Source organism: Acipenser ruthenus, chromosome 17 (genome assembly GCF_902713425.1).
Source record: "Acipenser ruthenus chromosome 17, fAciRut3.2 maternal haplotype, whole genome shotgun sequence".
NCBI lineage: Eukaryota > Metazoa > Chordata > Actinopteri > Acipenseriformes > Acipenseridae > Acipenser > Acipenser ruthenus.
Window position 1 is genome coordinate 19927615 of NC_081205.1, and position 17701 is coordinate 19945315.

The following is a 17701-nucleotide window of genomic DNA, read 5'->3' on the forward strand; positions in this document are numbered from 1 at the left end:
CCAGACTTTTTGACTGGGAGAACCTGGAGCTGCTGTGACCTTTCACACGGGCAGTGCTTGTGTGTGCATTCCATTCCTCTGAATCCCTTTAGGAGGATTTTACTGGTCAATAATTAGATTTAGTTCCTCTGACCTATGTGCTGGTATATGTAATGTCACTCATTAGAAATTTTAAATCCAGTTTTACTTGCACTAAAAATAAACCATGCCAGAATTGTTATAGCCTTGACTAGAATCATGTACAGTAGAAATTGCTTTTACAAAACGCTTAAGAATTAGGCTTAGGTATGCAGCAAGACCTTTTATCTTTAGCTGAACTGGAAGGACGTTAAGACCACCTGTTTGATCTCAAGGCATTAGCTTTAGTACTTTCTTCACATAAGTTCTGTGTGTGTCAGTCTGTATGTACAGTACATCACAGGACATTATAAATGTATCTAGTCCAACCTTGTCTGGTATACTTAATTGCCACCTGTAGCTGTTTGAATCTCTTTGTCCTCAAAGTTTCTCAGCAGTATGTCTGCAGAAAACAGCACCAAGCATTGCAGGTAGTGTGCAAATATCTGCCAGACTCAAACTGATATTGATGCCTTCCATTACAGATGAATCTAATCTAAGAATCTGGTCATTTTCTTCTGACATAGTTCTAGAGCAGAAGCAATTTTTAAACTTGGCTCCACTGAAACAAAATCTGTGAATCTGAATTATAAGATTGCTCGGCCAAGCGCGAGTGCCTGGTCATGTGACCAGAGTGGAACCGAGCTCTCTGAACAGTGCCAGAGAAAACATTCACCCGCGGAGCAAATCAGTCCCTGGGTTTTTCTGTGCTTGATGTGTTTGAAATTCCCTTTCAAGGCTAGAACTGTAAAATCTTTTAAACTGTGATCCAACCACAAAAACCGATCAAATGATTTATCTTTGATGCTATCAAGGCTGGTACTGTATTTCTATGCACTTGACCCATTTTCTCAATGATCTTGTCGATATAGAAGAAAAGACCTGAACAAGTGGTCTTAAAAGCAAGTTTTTACTGTAACTGGTAATCTAATAATATTATATCAAAAGAGAAAATAATTATATCCAGGAATTACTAAAGCTAATGAAAGGGTGAAAATATTAGCTGCCTTGGACAATGATTCCTGTTAAACAAGCCCTTGAAATATAGATTGCTGACGCACCAAGAAGGGACTATTCAATGTTTGTGGAGTCGTTTGAACTGAAAACCAGTGAATACCCTGTGTACAGAGGGTGCTGATTGTTTATAATAGTAGTGTGCAGAAAATACACCCGAGCAGCCCACTTTCTCTCCAGGAACAATGACATTTCTCTGAATGTTATCACCTGAAATTCTGAAATTCTCGAAGCCTTATGGCCAGAAAGCCAGGACAGGTAGGTGGCATGCTGGTGTGTTATACTTTACAGCTAAAACCCCTAGGGTGTGCATGTGGTGGTGATCTGAGTGAGTTTCTAGTCCTTATCTTTGAAACAGGGATCTGACTTCAGTTGTTTTCTCTCTGGTCTCTTCTTTGTGACTGTTTTTTAGTTGACAGCTCTGCTGGTCATGGTCCCCTCTCACATGACGGGCGTAGTTTGGGCCTTGTCCTGTCTCTGTTTTTTATTTATAGGACTAGAATAAGTGTCTACACTGACATTTATTACACTGTGCATATTGTTTCTCCCCCAAAAAACATTCTAAATGTAACTGCCCTTTCTCTTTCTCTTTATATTATAAATATCTTTCTTCAGTCCAGATGTTAATCAGTTAAACACATTTCAGTGCAAACACAAAAAAACAAACAATAAAACCCCTAGAATTACACAGGGTAAGCTCCTGCAGTGAGGGAACATAGCCAGACATCAGAGTTAAAATAATTGGGCACTCTAAATATTAAATATGGGAGTGAAAAAAGGAAATTGGGCTTTGAATGAATTCAGGTAGACATATTCACACCCACACCCATTCCACTTTTATGTCAGTTTCAACAAGTAGCCACAAAATGTTTAGTATCCCCAAATGATTGTGTAAATAGTAATAATAATAATAATAACCTACTGTTAAAATAATGGTTCTTATGGTTTTACTTATTTTTAATATACTGCAATTATTTATGTAAGAACGACTTTAACTATAAAAAGCTCACTGTGCACCTCACCACTATAAAAACCAACAAGTAACGTAGGCTGGTGCACTCAGCTACAGCAACACAATGAACGTACAGGATGCACACAGCAGGTTCTGGCGCTATAAGCTTTCAAAATACAATATGGTGAATATTTACACCGCCTTGCTTTTTGGTAATGCTGCATTTTAATGGTACCTGTACACTGTAATCTTCATTGATCTTTGCGTTGTGTATTATTTTTTTCAAATAAAATAATAATACAAAAATCACTTTGAATGAATCAAGCATTATGTAGGCTATTACAGTACATCCCTGTTTTGTTTGCAGTCCTGAATCAGGCTGGGTAAGATTCTCAATCTGTTCAAGCTGGTCAAAACCCAAGAATACTTTATTTTTCCCCATTTTAATGCAAAAACTGAACAATCATTATACCCGAAATTTTCAGTGACCGGAGTCAACACAAAATAATAACAACAGTGTAACTCAACACACGAAAAAGAGTTACGGGAATTGCACAAGATACAGAGGCTGCTGCTCACACTTTGTTTGTGTGCTGTGGCTTACCCCCTCTGACTACACCTGTACTGCAGATGGGCTCTCTGAAGAGGTGTGGTGTTGGGCCTCTCAAGCTCACTTCTCTCTTGTCGCTGCTGTTGCTTTATAATAATGGCTATTGTTATCCTCAGTGCCTGCAACCAAGCTGACCACCCTGAGCCGCCCGACTGCAGGGCCGTGCCACTGCAAGTATGACCTGATGGTATTCTTTGAGATCTGCGAGCTGGAAGCAAACGGAGAGTAAGTAGTCACACTAACTTGTAACTTAAATTGTTTCGATTTTTATTTTTTATTTTTTTACATTTTGACCACTTTTTTAAACTTTTAAATTGCATTCCCTGCCTCAAGATGGCGTCCCATGTACCCTCATAGACCTCTCAGAACTACATTTTCCATCATCCTGTAAATGTCTACATCAGTTGTTGACAGACTACACAACTTTCTTTGCTTGTGCATGTATTATTATACTCATTTATATTCAGCCTAGTTGGGAGGAGGGTTACAGCTCCAGAACTCTGAGAATCGCATTTACTTTCACATGTCTAATCCGATTGTAACACTATGACGAAATTTAGATTTCCATGTGTACCTCCCACGAAGAAACATTCCTCTACAGAGACATCTTCCTGCAGAAAGTTATTCATTTCAAATAACAGCATCAATGGAGACTTTAAATTCAGTTATTATTAAACATCAAGTAGGGTTGTATTGAATGTGCTGTTTCATGTCATGGCCTTTACAAGATGACACTGAATCTCTACTTGTAATAATACACCCGTCAATGTGATGAAATGTGCTTAACTCTCTGCTTTCTCTCTGCAGCTACATCCCAGCAGTGGTGGATCACAGGGGTGGGATGCCCTGTCATGGGACCTTTTTGCTGCATCAGGTAGAGTTCCCATTGACAATTATTAGATATTGTTTCATTTACATGAATACAGTTCCACTGGATATACTGTTGAATAATACTTTGCAAAGAAGCTTTTCTTTGAGGGGGGTGACATTTTACATTACAGACAAGCACAAGAGTGATTCATTCTAGGACCCTGACGATTGGTATGAGTTGCTCCTTTATGCCCTGGGGTGGTACAGCGCCTGGAATGTCTGGTGAGATACACCACAAATTCTGGTTAAAGACGCTTGACTGTAGAAAAGAAGCCACATAGAAGAGGAAGTTGTGCAGTTTTATTCAGAAAGAAAGAAACAAGCTTTACAACGGGCTTCCTGTCCTTTAAGGAAACAAACACTTTTGAGACCTTTTCTATTTCTTGTACAGCGTTTCCTGCAGCTTGTATTTCTTGGTGTCTCAAGTGTTACCAGCAGCTCCTTTTCATAGAGCTCTTCTAATCAATTTGTAGAGAACAGCCTGAAACGATTGGCAGTACTAGCAATCATATCTGAAACTATTTATCTAATTAGCTCTGCCAAACTTTCCAACTGCCCTCAACCAAGATGTCCCCAAAGCTGGAATTTCCCACAGGGTCCTAAAGCCCTTAAGTTACAGAACGGCCAGTACACTCCATACCACCTGTACTGAATCATTCTGGTGTAGATCTGTCAACAGTGAAGCACTGTTAAAAGAGAACTGAAACAAAACTGAAAAGTTCATTGTTTCAATTCAATTTGTGAAATTGCAATTGCTTCATCTTTTTGTAAATGTACTTACTTCTCCCCCAACTCATGTTTCCTATTTTGTTTTTTAAACTAGCTGTTTATTTAAGAAGGTTTTATAGAGTCCAGATTTACTTATAAATTGCTGTATCACGTGGTATAAAGGTGACACAATAGATGCTACACATTGAAGAAAAATAGCAGAGATTCAAAAATGTGATAAACCAAGACTGCTTCCTCCTTTCTTTAACATCCAACAGGGTATCCAAAGAAGAATCACTGTTACCATTGTGCACGAGACAGGCGGTGACATTGAGTGGAAGGAAGTGAGGGAGCTGGTTGTTGGTGAGTACACTGAGATTCAGGATTCTGTGTCTTAAACTCTCTTTCAGAGAAACATTGGATCTCTAACATCTCTAGTCTAGAGGAAGGCTCTTGTGTGTGCCTGTGTTACAAGCTGACCCTGCTAATCAGAGACTTTTCAAAACAAAACTTGAAAATGAAAAAGACCAGGTGAGTTCATTAATCACTAATGCTACCACGTGACAAACCTTACTGCTCTCTCGTCTTTCATTCAAGGTCGTCTCCGTAACACCCCAGAGGCCGATGAGACGATCATTGACCCCAACATCCTGTCTCTGAACATCCTCTCGGTCGGATACATCCAGCCCAGCCAGGACGACAGGTAAGTCTCCCTGCCCCACAGCCCTGTGTGTGCCGGTATAACTTGGAGGGACTGTCTTCTGTGAAGGACTGGCAGGTAGAATTCAATGAGCAATATACTAAACAGTGAAGTGGGGCTGAGTCCACAGGGAAAGAAAGACTGAAAACAGGAGCTAATAATACAAGCTGAAAACCGAGAAGCCAAGAGGTCAAAATTGATTTTTTCACATTCTTTATTAAAACGATTCGTTACTTTTTAGTTTTTTGTCAGTGAGTTAAATATTAAGTCAAGGAAATGCTTATCTTTAAAGGAGATATGCTTGTTTTCCAGATTGGGTTGTGCAAAGGAAAGCCCTGGCTATTAACAGCAAAACATGCTGATGTGTAATAAAATGAGCCTCTTTCAACATGCATGTTTGTTTCTCTGGAGGTTAGAGACACAGGGCATGTTAGTGAATAAGATCTGAAAGACTTACTTATATTGCCAAAAGAAGTCCATTTTGTACCCTTTTTGTCTCATTTCAGCATGTATTATTATTACCTTGTGGTTTTTAATAAGAGGCAGCAGGTATTGCTGTAAGACTGACAAGATTATCGAGACCAAGCTGTTTTGCATCAGTTGCAAAAAGCTTAAATGACACACGCTGTCTGTGTCTGACAGCAAACCAGCAAATACACACGAAACACATTAAAGCTAGGCAGAAATCAGGATAGTATGGCTAAATTAAATCTTCTTCAAAAAGGGGCAGTTTGGGAAATGTAACTATTCTGAAACAGAATGCAAAATGAATTACATTATAGACTTTCTGACAAAAAAAAAAATACTCTTCCACCATAGATGCCACAGTGTGATACAGTAGGTACATTTTAGCATCTGTAAGTATTTATAGCATAGAACTTAGTGATTTTTTTAAAGAGGAATAATTGACCCAGACACAGCATGAAAACAAATAGAGAGTGATACTGCAATCAAATATCTCAGATTAAGATCACCATGGCTTCTTAAAACCACCCAAGGCTAGAACCAATGAAGATCATTCCACAGCTGTTTTATGAGCTATCTGACATTTGTTTTTTCATGCTTGATCTGGGAAATCAATTGCTTATAAACACTCATTTCTATGCTACACATACTTATTGTGAAAGCAAAAGTGGATCAATATTGGGTCACTGGTTCTACTGCTGTTGTGACAATGTTGAAACAGGACTGGCCAAGTATTCCATAATGACCTGCAAGACTTTAATTGTGAGATACAGAGAAAGCAGAACTTAGTATACTGTACTGCTATTTGCATGATTGCAGATAAAACCCTTATGAAATTCTCTCAGTGATTAAATCAAATATCTCTTGATAATTAGGGGAAGTGAATTTAACCACATTATAATGTTTTGTGCATCTGTATTTGCATTGCATGTATATGATAGTTTACACAATAGACATAAACTTTGCACTGATAAATCTATTCTAAACCCCTTCAGCACAACCATTTCTGATTTTTATTCTTCTATGCTAAGGTACATTAAACCATTTGTGAGAAGAGGGAGTTGTTGATGGTAAAAATGCAGCCTTTCTGAGCTATGTATTTAAAGAAGTTACTAAGATTAGGCTCTTTCTGAATTATCTGCAGAGAAACATGACACATATTTTACTTTATACCATTATATTGCATGCACTGTCCCCCAATGGCCACAGGATGGCAAATGAAATAGCATCATGATTCTCTCCTGACAGAACTCTGGAAAGGTGATAATAAATTTTAGGCTACATTTTTAACATATACCCTACCCCTTCCACTTCAAAAGAAAAAGGACCTATCTTGAGAATGGTTGCTTAATGCTCAATGTTGCACATGACAAAATGTCATCAAAATTAAAGAGGGCACTAGCATGGAATGGCTGCCCAAATCACCTTGCTTCAACTTGTCCAGAGGTATCAAACTGTCTGGGCTGTGCAAAGTTTTAAGTAGAGATGTTTTAGAGATTTTATTTATTAGTGATGTACTGATATTTTTTTTTTGTAAAGCTTGAATTGTATTATTTTGTTAAAATGAGGCACACTTTGTTGAGTTGGAATGGTGTAGGTCAATTATAAATAATCAGTGTAGTGCTATCATTAGAGACAGATAGATCTAAGAAGTTACTGAATTTATATACCTTTACCACACTATGCCAAACATAACTGAAATATATGTGAATGATATTTGTAATAATCAGTATTTTTGTTTCAATTACTCTCCTGAGTCATTGCTACTTTCTGATAATGTGCCAACCCTTTACCAGTAGCCATACAAGGTGAATTTATACCCTAATTAGGATAAATGCCTAAATGTACATGCCGTATTTTTCTGATTATAGGTTAACATATACTTTTTATATAGGTGCATTGGCTTGAGTTGGGCACAATAACCACTGAGCTACTCAAACCCATTGCAATCCATACTGCAGCCCAATATTCTAACCACTGAGCCACTCAAACCCATTGCAATCCATACTGCAGCCCAACATTCTAACCACTGAGCTACTCAAACCCATTGTAATCCATACTGCATCCCAACATTCTAACCACTGAGCTACTCAACCCCATTGCAATCCATATTGCAGACCAACATTCTAACCACTGAGCCACTCAAACCCATTGCAATCCATACTGCAGCCCAACATTCTAACCACTGAGCCACTCAAACCCATTTTAATCCATACTGCAGCCTAGGATTGCACTGAGCTACTTCAATCCATTAACTAGAAATTGCAGCAACTGACCTACTCAAACCCATAACCTTCTTTACTGTGGCCCAGCAGTCTAACTACTAAGCTACTCAAACCCACAACCTTCCACACTGCAGACCAACACACTCTAAACACTGAGCTACCGAATCCTACTCAAAGCCACAGTCAAAACCTAACAAACCCTTGTTCTAGCTATTGAACTCTTAATAAGAATATACAGCAAACCAATATTCTTATATGGTTCAACCCCCCAGAGGAGGAATACAGGCCTGTTTTCTTCTATGGTTAACATGTCCAGGATTTGATTTGGATGCATGTGGCTTGTACCTGCATTTCATCCCTTTGGAGGTTCATTCTGTTTCTGGATTTGGATTCCTATGTATTGTACACAAATATAACTTATAAACAGGAAAATACGGTAGAATTTGCATTCTGTTACAGATTACTTGACATTTTACCATCCGTATGAAAAAAAATAACCGGAATGCTGCTAGAATGAAGTGGGTCATATAATTGTGCAGCTGGAATGGAACATCTTTTTATCAATCCCTGTCCCTCCTACCCCCATTCCCCCAGCAGCTCCTGCTTTGCAAAACAAAATGTGGTTTTACCTGTCATAATCAAGGAGGTCACTGAGAAACAGCTAAAGTACAAGAGTGTCACCTCTAAAAAAAAATTTTATTATCCGATTGAATTGAACATTTTGACGTCATGAAGGTATATGCTTCAGGCACAAGATGAAAAAAAAAGAAGTAAAAAAAATCTTAGGATTTGCAAGTTTATTTAGTTAACTAGTTCAGTTGTAATAGAAGTTGTAAAAGTGCACACACACTGAAAGGCCTGCCTATGCCCAAGCAACAGTAACTGAAGAAAACCAGATGACTGGCTCCTGAGGGCAGAGCAAGACTGTCTGAAGAGATAGTAGCTACCTGCTCATCCAGTCAAAACTGCTAGAAAATCTAGATCTCTGATGATAAGTGCAGAACCAAGGGCTGAACCAAATTAATCCTGGAACTTCTGCATACACCTAAAGGATTAAGACAAAAAACAAAACAATGTCAAGGTTAATAAAACAAAATCTAAATCTAAATTCTGCCAGACTAGAAAACAGATGCACATATTGAGGTGAAGAATTCTCTTCTCTGTGTCTCTTCCTCCATTTTGCCATCCCTGTGTACTTGCCTTGCTCTTTTCATCAGACAGAGCAATGCTCTCGTCATTTGTAAACTTTTGGTTTTCATCCCCAGACTCCCTAAGTTCTAACTATTAAAAAAGGCGATTCAAAAAGGTAATGTTTGAGCAACAAAAGAGAGTAGCAACAAACATATACTATTACTACTGATTATTGAAGATTGCCTTATACCAGAATTCCCCTAATTGCACTCTGTATTTTTCAGCTACTCTTCCACATCTACCCTTGACATTAGGACCACATGGTACACCCTTCTGTTGCATAGGACTTTAGTGGTCCCTGTAGTTGGTTCCAACTGTTCTTCAGTATTGCTAACATAAAGCTCATTGATTGTAATTCATTACAAACACATTGAGGTTATGATGAGGTGTGTCCAATTCTGTTCACCACAGAACCAAAAGGACAGTGTGACCTGTAGAAAGTCCAACAAAGAGCAACCAGACTAATCCCAGGACTTGAAGGAATGAGCTATAAAGCTAGTTTCAAAAAACGGAATCTGTTTAGCCTGAAACAAAGAAGAATTAGGGGGACATGATTGAAGTGTTTCAAATCTTAAAAGGAAATTACATAGTTAACCCAAACTATTACTTTAAGCATAATACAGAAACCAAGACCAGAGGACCCAGTTGGAAATTAAGTGGAGATACTCAGGACAGAGGGAAGGAGACACTTCTTCACACAGAGAGTGGTGAGGGAATGGAATGGGTTGCCTAGTAAAGTTGTTGAGGCAGAATCACTGGGTCCTTTAAGACCCAACTTGACAAAGTTTTGAGATCAATCAGCTACTAGGAAGCAGACGAGCATTGATGGGCTGAATGATCTCCTCTCGTTCATAAATGTCCTTACGTTGACCTCGTCAGTTTCTTTTGTCCACAAGCACATTACTTAACAGATTATATGTATCCTGGTTAAATAAAAATCATTCTTAATTAGAATGGAAAAGCTTACTTCCAAGTGACCTCCTTTCTGACCACTTCAACCACGCTGCTTTGCAGTTAATGTTTAATCCCCTGCCTGAGACATACTCCAAGCTTCAGGCATGGGTTTGCTTTTTGTTGCAAAAGAAAAAAAAACAAACAAAGAAAGACCTTAAAGGAGCAGAACACATGCCTGAGTAGCTCTAGTACAGCTGTATTATTATCATGGCACTTTTCCATTCCCTGCAGACTGGCTGAGTGAAAGGAACCTTATTGCTGAAGGAGTCTGGCTCAGCCCAGCTCCTTACCTGCCTGTTGAACAGGGGCCTTCCTTTCAGTCAGTTGGAATAGGTCAGCAGAAAGGTGCTACTGTACTATATGCCTTCTCCCTGTTGAGATGGGCTGCTGCTCAGTTCTGTGGTGGACTGCTCCTCTAGAACTTGCTGTTGCTGACATTTTTTTCTTCAATCCACTAACAGAATGTTGTTTTGTGTTTTTGCAGACAGTTTCTTGATTCGGATATGCCTAGGTATTATTTTCAAATCCCTCTCCTCATTAATTTAGTTTACTTCTTGACATCCACCCCTTATCACCACCAATCTTTTTTTTTCTGTATTTGTTCATTCAATTTATTTTACTTTTGCTTTCTTTTCTTTTCTTTTTGGGTTTATTTTGAATGCAAGGGCATTTTCTGCAAAGACCCCTTGGAAGTGTTTAGAGCTGGTTTGGGACTAACTCATGGAGGCTGCATGATATGCTTTGCTTTTTTTGGGCTGTGATTTGGCTGCATTTCTTGTGGAGGGTAGTAGCGATTGGTCAAGCCTCTTTCTGTCTGTATAGTGCCAATGTGAAATCCAACCTTAAGATAAAAGGAGCACTATCTAACAATCAGACTTTAAAAACATTTCTGGATACTAGCTTTCCCTTTTTCCCTTTTCTCTGGTAATTATTTTGACTTGTTTTTAAAGCTGACCAATGTCTCAGGGAAGTGGAGCTGAGGAATGTTGTTAAGCAAGAATCAGAGTCTCACTCTGCTCCACTATCACAGAAGGGATGGGCACAGTTTAATTCGTGTTTGGGGGTGTTGGAAGACCCAGCCTGCTTTTGACATGTATAACATCCTTTTGGCAAGATTACATTAATGCTGATACATGTAATATGACATCTACAAATGAACCCCTCCCCTCTCTTATTATTCAAAATGCTGAGTCTGGGATTTACAAGATACTGATACTGCTAACCAAAATATCTAAGAAAAATATGTAATACATGAATATGTGCAAAAATTAATATATGTGCTGATATGGGAAACTTCAGAAATATGCAAACAATATACCACAGGTCAAGTTTGATCCCAAATGGGTCTAGTTACTTCCCATACTGAATGACTTGGTGGAATATATACTTAAAAAATAATGACTGCCAAGACTGCTATCCAATGAAATATCATATTGCTGTTGCCAGTCAACACTGAAGACACATTTTGGGGGGTAAACTGAAGAACAGAATGTTAGAAATTGATGATATATGACGTGCAACTGCACCAATTGAAATCTTCTGTTTTGAAAAGGAGAATCTGTTGAGAGATATCAAGGTATTATGTGAAAAGGTTTATTGGTGTAAAATGGAAAGTTAATTCCCCACCCCCACTCTTTCATCATTTCAACAAAATTGATCCATTTGCATTACAGCTTGCTCATGAAAAAATATGTATACTTTTGAAGAGCATATTGTAATATTTTAGAAGACATTTCGTAAGTAGGTCATCTAAATAATGGAAAACCTCACAAACCAGCACAGCTTTTAAATATATATATAAAAATATATATAAAATATATATATATTTTTATATATATATTTTTATATACATTGGTAAGCAAGGATATGCAAAACGTTGGAAAATGAACAAGGAGAAGATCAGGTCAGAACAAATCTGCATTGAAAAACTCAATTGCATCTACCACTGTTCATAATAAAAACAGTAAAATCCACTAAAGACAGCCCTGTAAATATCGGAACAGAAGCGTGTATTACGGTAGGCTTACAGCACAATAAAAAAAAAAAAAAACTTCAAAACATGGTTTTAAAATGAACAATAAAAGCAATAAGTATCAGCTTTATCAAAACTATTTTATTTATTGTTCACTCTCTAACTTGTACATTGGTAAACATGGACAAACAATGGAAAAATGAACCAGCAAAGCATCTTCATTGCAAAACAACTGCATGAAATACTGTTAATACAAAAAAAAGGCAACCCTGTAAATATCAGAAAATAAGTTTATACTGTGGGCTCACAACACACTCAAATATGATTCAAAACTGGTTTTAAAATGTAATAACGGCATTAATAAAACGGTACACATTACATGTACCTTAAATTAAGCTTTCTTATTCATCCTGAGAGTCTCTTTCATCGCTGTCACTTATTAACAGTTCATTACGCTCGAGCTCCTCTGCATATTCCTCAGCTTCAATGGCAATGACAGTTGCCTGTGCCTTCTTGCACTCTATGGACGGTAGCTCTTTTCCATTATGTGCATGGTTCCCCTTCTTTAAAACAATGAATCTGGTCATCTTTGCTTCCATCCAGAGCTGTAGTGAGTCCACAAGCTTTGAATGACTTTTTCACATGCTCCACATTTAACTTAAATATTTTATTATTCATAACCTGGCATTTAAAAGAGACCTGACGTTTATTTACAGTACTTCCCAGTAGCCCCGGTGCCTATTGGAGACTGGCGATATATGGTGTGTGTGTGTATATATATATATATATATATATATATATATATATATATATATATATTATATATATATAAAGAATTGCACTCACCACGGTTCGTTGCCCCTTTAAAAAACACTGACCCAACACAGAAATGGATTTTTGAAGCGCAGTTGCGCTATTTTTAATGAAACAAAAACAAACAAAACAAACACCTAGCTCTCTTTGAGCAATAACTAAACAAAACAGGACCCTAACTAAAAACAGGACAGCTAAGCTGTTTACCTGTACAAAAACAAAACAGAACACACACAAAAAAAGGCTTCACACTACCTTTTCTTTTAATTACGGCTGTACCCACACACCAGCACAGTCGGGCTTCTACCCTCTTCAGCAGCTGCCCAGAGCAGACTGACTGCTCTCCTTTTAAACCCTGCACCTGGCTCCAATTTTCAATAGTAGCCAGGTGCAGGTAATGATTAATAATAAAACAATTAACAAAAACAATTAAATACAAAACCAAAATGTGCCTTACGCACATGTTTTTCTGCAGGGAGGTTTTAACCCCCTCCCTGCTGTCTCACACATCCCTCCCCATGTCTTTTCAAGACACTGGCCATACAACGGCCACCTCCCTCCACCCTTAAAAGACCACCCACAAGTCCACAAATGTCAATTTTCGCCCTCTTCCACGGGCGGGCTTGAGGGTGGGTTGGTCCCTCCGGCGTTTCCAGGGAGGGACCCAGGACCGACAAGGAGGGACCCAGACGGCTTGTCCAGGGTGACCATAGCGCGGACCGGTGACGGGGAGCCAGGACTGACAGGCAAAGGCATGCGCCTGTGGACCTGCGCAGCGACCTCTGGAATCTCAGGTGGAGCGTAGCACTAGGCAAGGGGAGCGGAGCAAACAGCAGGGGGAACGCTAGTGACCTCTGCCCCTTGCATAGCGACGTCTGCCTCTTGCGTAGCGACGTCTGGGATTCCAGGGGGAGTGGAGCAAGGGACCAGGCAAACGACTGTGCCTGGCTGTACTGCGACCTGGGAGCCAGGTCTAGTGCAGGGAGATCTGGGCATTCCGGCCAGGTGTCCACGATGACGGGACCGGGAACCTCCCTCGGCAACGCCGGACTCACTTGCACTGTTGGTGGTTCTGGAAGCGACGGCTCCTCCCCTCTGGGCTCTGGTAACGGCAGCTCCACCCCCTCTGGCTCTCGGGATGGTAGCTCCACCCCCTCTGGCTCTCGGGATGGTAGCTCCACCCCCTCTGGCTCTCGGGATGGTAGCTCCACCCCCTCTGGCTCTCGGGATGGCAGCTCCCACTTTTGCAACAGCCGCTCCAGCTCGGTTGGCTCCCGCTCTTGTATTATCAACAGGGCCAACCCCAGCTCCTGTCTCTGCCTTTCCATTTTCTTCATCTGCTCCTCCTGAGCAGCCATGTTTTTATTGAGCCTCTCAATTAATTCTTTAAAATCCATCTGGGTCTCCAGTGGCGCCCACACTCACTGCCACCATATGTGAAAGAATTGCACTCACCACAGTTCGTTGCCCCTTTAAAAAACACTGACCCAACACAGAAATTGATTTTTGAAGCGCAGTTGCGCTATTTTTAAAGAAACAAAAACAAAAACAAACAAAACAAACACCTAGCTATCTTTGAGCAATAACTAAACAAAACAGGACCCTATCTAAAAACAGGACAGCTAAGCTGTTTACCTGTACAAAAACAAAACACACACAAAAAAGGCTTCACACTACCTTTTCTTTTAATTACGGCTGTACCCACACACCAGCACAGTCGGGCTTCTACCCTCTTCAGCAGCTGCCCAGAGCAGACTGACTGCTCTCCTTTTAAACCCTGCACCTGGCTCCAATTTTCAATAGTAGCCAGGTGCAGGTAATGATTAATAATAAAACAATTAACAAAAACAATTAAACAATTAAACAAAACAAAACCAAAATGTGCCTTACGCACATGTTTTTCTGCAGGGAGGTTTTACAATATGTATGTATAAAATCAGTAGCATACAGTGGGTTTCCCAGTAGGTCATGCAGCAAGACTATAGGAATGTAACATTAGATAGAGGTCGGCACTGGTACCCGAATTTTACTACCCGGGTATCGATGTTTTAATTTGAGAAAATATGCCATTGATTATTTATTTTTCTCAGTAATTTATCCATATACCACAAGCCAGTACTTTGGGTTGGTGCGCAATGTATTATGGGGCTCTCTAAAGGTGCAAATAAAATGAAATCATTATGAGCTAACGACAGTGCGCAGTCGCAGACTGTCATGCTACTTGAATACAGCATAACTTGAGCTCCACTACCCGCATGTGGCTGTGTTATTTTTCATATGATAAACTAAGTATTTTTAGGAAAAAATAGCAATGCGGCCACCAGAAAGTGTTCAGGCACTGGTAAACGAGCCTAAACACTTTCCCTCTGTTTACTGTCATGCCATTTATTTAATTACAACATAATATACAACATATACAACATAAATAAAGCGATCACTAATTGATGTGCTTTCATTAGTTAACTTGAATGCTTGCTGCACAGTCATTTTCAGAACATTTTCTAGTTTTAATAAAATTAAAATGAATAGCATGCTGTTTTAATAACATTACGATTGTAAGTCGCCCTGGATAAGGGCATCTGCTAAGAAATAAATAATAATAATAATAATAATTACAGTGAGATTTGTATAATTATTTGTTTGCAAGATGTCATTTGAATATTGTCAGGAAAATATCAGGACAAATATATGTGCTTTCTATTTTTATTATTAAATGGCGATCAGACATCGTTCATTGTTAGTAGTTATTTCTGAGATGTATTAGTTGATTAGTGCAAGTGTAGTGTTGCAGTGTTCTGTTACTGTATGTAAAGTGTGATTGGATAGTCACTTGGATATTTTCATGACCACTTAAACAACCCCCCCACCAGTACTCACATCTTGAGCACCCTATGGCCCCCCAAGGTTTGGACATATATATATAATCATTGCTAGTCAGAAACCATAGGTTTTTAGTGTGTGTCAGATAATCCAGGAAAGAAACAGAAGTATATTTAACACCAAAGCTTACTTTATTTACAAGTTTGAAATTACTAATCATCGGACCATCTGGCCCTTTAAGAAACAAAACCAAAAAAAAAAAAAACTGTCTCCTTTGGAAACAGTAACTGAACTTACGTAAGCTTTAGAACACCAACTCAATTTCCCTAGTTTATTAGAGGGCTGATAAGCTGTTCCCCTGTAAAACACAAATTATTGTAAGCAGTCTTCTTACAATCAACTTTAGTTTTTCTATCACATAGTCGTGTCTGTGAGTGAAAATGCAACAGTAACTCCAATGATTTTTACATCTGTGACAGCAGACACTGGAGCAGGCGGTGTGTCTAGCCAGTCAGATTTAGTATTGGATGACTGAAGGGATGTTTAGCCTATGTGACTGTCAATAATCTCCATGGTTCCTGAGTTTTGTCCACGCCCACCTATTTCTAAAGGGTCAGTTTTCATGTGGCCACCGTAGCTCTGCTTGGGGTTGGGAAAACATTACATCAGAGTAAGAAACATTCACAGTCATTGCAATTTTCAAATTGTATATACAAACCGAAACAAATTATTCAAAGTAATGGAAATATTAAACAAAACGAAGGTCAGCTCTGTTTTTTTAAAAAACTTCCACTCTGCTATATATTCACTTTAAAGTATATGCTATAACAATTTACATTGGTAGGTGCCAACCAGTTACATCTGTCACTGACTCCCACTTTAAAGGCTGAAGAGAAAACCTCACATGATAATACACTACACAAGCTATTAGAAATGTATAGCATTTGAATTTCATAATACCAGTAACTTCCTTCCTGTGTCACCACTTAACACAACAGAAATAATGAATTCCATTACGTTCCAGCATGACTTTTTCAAACAGAAATACAGTTCAGTTTGGCTGCTTACCCAGATGCCAGATCATAACAAGAATGAAACACAAATATTCACGGTCACTTGCTGGAACTGGGAGTTCAAAAATCAATCATTCTTTATTCATTTTTGGATTTTCTACAACAGGAATACAGATGTGTTTTAAACACTGGGTTACAGCCTTGTAGACACAGTTTTCTTCTGAAGGGAAGGGGAGGTGTCGCTGGATTCCACCTGAGGTCTTTGCAGAATGCCGTCTCTCGTTATTGTCCATGTGTTGCTTGGAAACAGTACAGAACAAACCCTCCAACAGCCTGTCCTATGGGGTGCTGGGGGACACTTTCACAGCACTTACTCAACCTGGAGCTCCAGGGCTTGCATTCATTCAGGTCTGGGGCTGGCTGAAGCCATCGCCCATTAGAATTACCTGGCAGGTTGTTGGAGGGTATGAGGCTCACCTCTCCTTTGAACCGTGCTAGTATGGGCTGCACTGTCACTCTACCCCATTCAACAAACTATTCTCTGTCATGTGATGCTCTTTATTATCACAACACTTTTCCTTCTGGGTACAGTACATCTTAATAAAAAAAACAAACTATGGTATTGCTCTAATGTGGAGAGCAAGTGACCTAGTTGGAACATCACACGGTGGCAACAGTAATCACTGTAAACTCAATTGAGTCAAATTATTTCAAACATATTATTTTCTGAATACCATTATTTTCAGTATACTCAGAGACAAATCTGTGCTGAACTTGGGATAGACCTTTTGGGAAAAAAAAAAGTGTCCTCCATTGCATTCCATAGACAATTAAAAGAGACCCACTATGAATTGAGCATTTTACTAAAAGCATAAAAGCAAATGATGCTATATGCACTGTTGGGATAATGTACACAAAATGTGTGTTGCCTAGCAAGGGGAGGCTATCATCACTAAGTCATTGAGGAAGATGATGTTTTAAACATCCACATTATTAACCATCTAAAGGTGAGACGATGAAGCACTCAGAAGGAAAAATAACTTCTCCAATCGTGAAGCCACTCCACCATAAAATGTCTGAATTTCACATTTTATTCTTGTTTCTTATCTTTTCTTTTTGATTGCCTTTTTCTTCCTCTCAAAGCATTTCGATGGGAAGTGACCATAGGTATATCACACCTCTCCTATCTCTCTTTCCTTTTCACCCTTTTTCCCTATTCTGTACTGGTTCATTGTTTTGAAGAAATAAGGAACTCTGTCTCTCAGATTTTCTGAATT

The 17701-nt window shown here is 39.0% G+C and overlaps 1 protein-coding gene across 25 annotated transcripts in view; it reads left to right on the forward strand.

Annotated features, from left to right (window-relative positions):
• Window positions 1–17701, forward strand: part of kif1aa (kinesin family member 1Aa) — a 101822-nt gene that overhangs the window by 68436 nt on the left and 15685 nt on the right. For 8 of the 25 annotated variants that reach the window (XM_034038403.3, XM_034038404.3, XM_034038412.3 and 5 more), the window contains 6 exons: window positions 2810–2918; window positions 3501–3567; window positions 4550–4634; window positions 4869–4974; window positions 10291–10317; window positions 17568–17591. In XM_034038403.3, coding sequence (XP_033894294.3) covers window positions 2810–2918; window positions 3501–3567; window positions 4550–4634; window positions 4869–4974; window positions 10291–10317; window positions 17568–17591 — 418 coding nt within the window. The remainder of the gene's footprint in view (window positions 1–2809; window positions 2919–3500; window positions 3568–4549; window positions 4635–4868; window positions 4975–10290; window positions 10318–17567; window positions 17592–17701) is intronic. The other 17 variants (XM_034038429.3, XM_034038405.3, XM_034038415.3 and 14 more) reach the window with 3 other exon arrangements.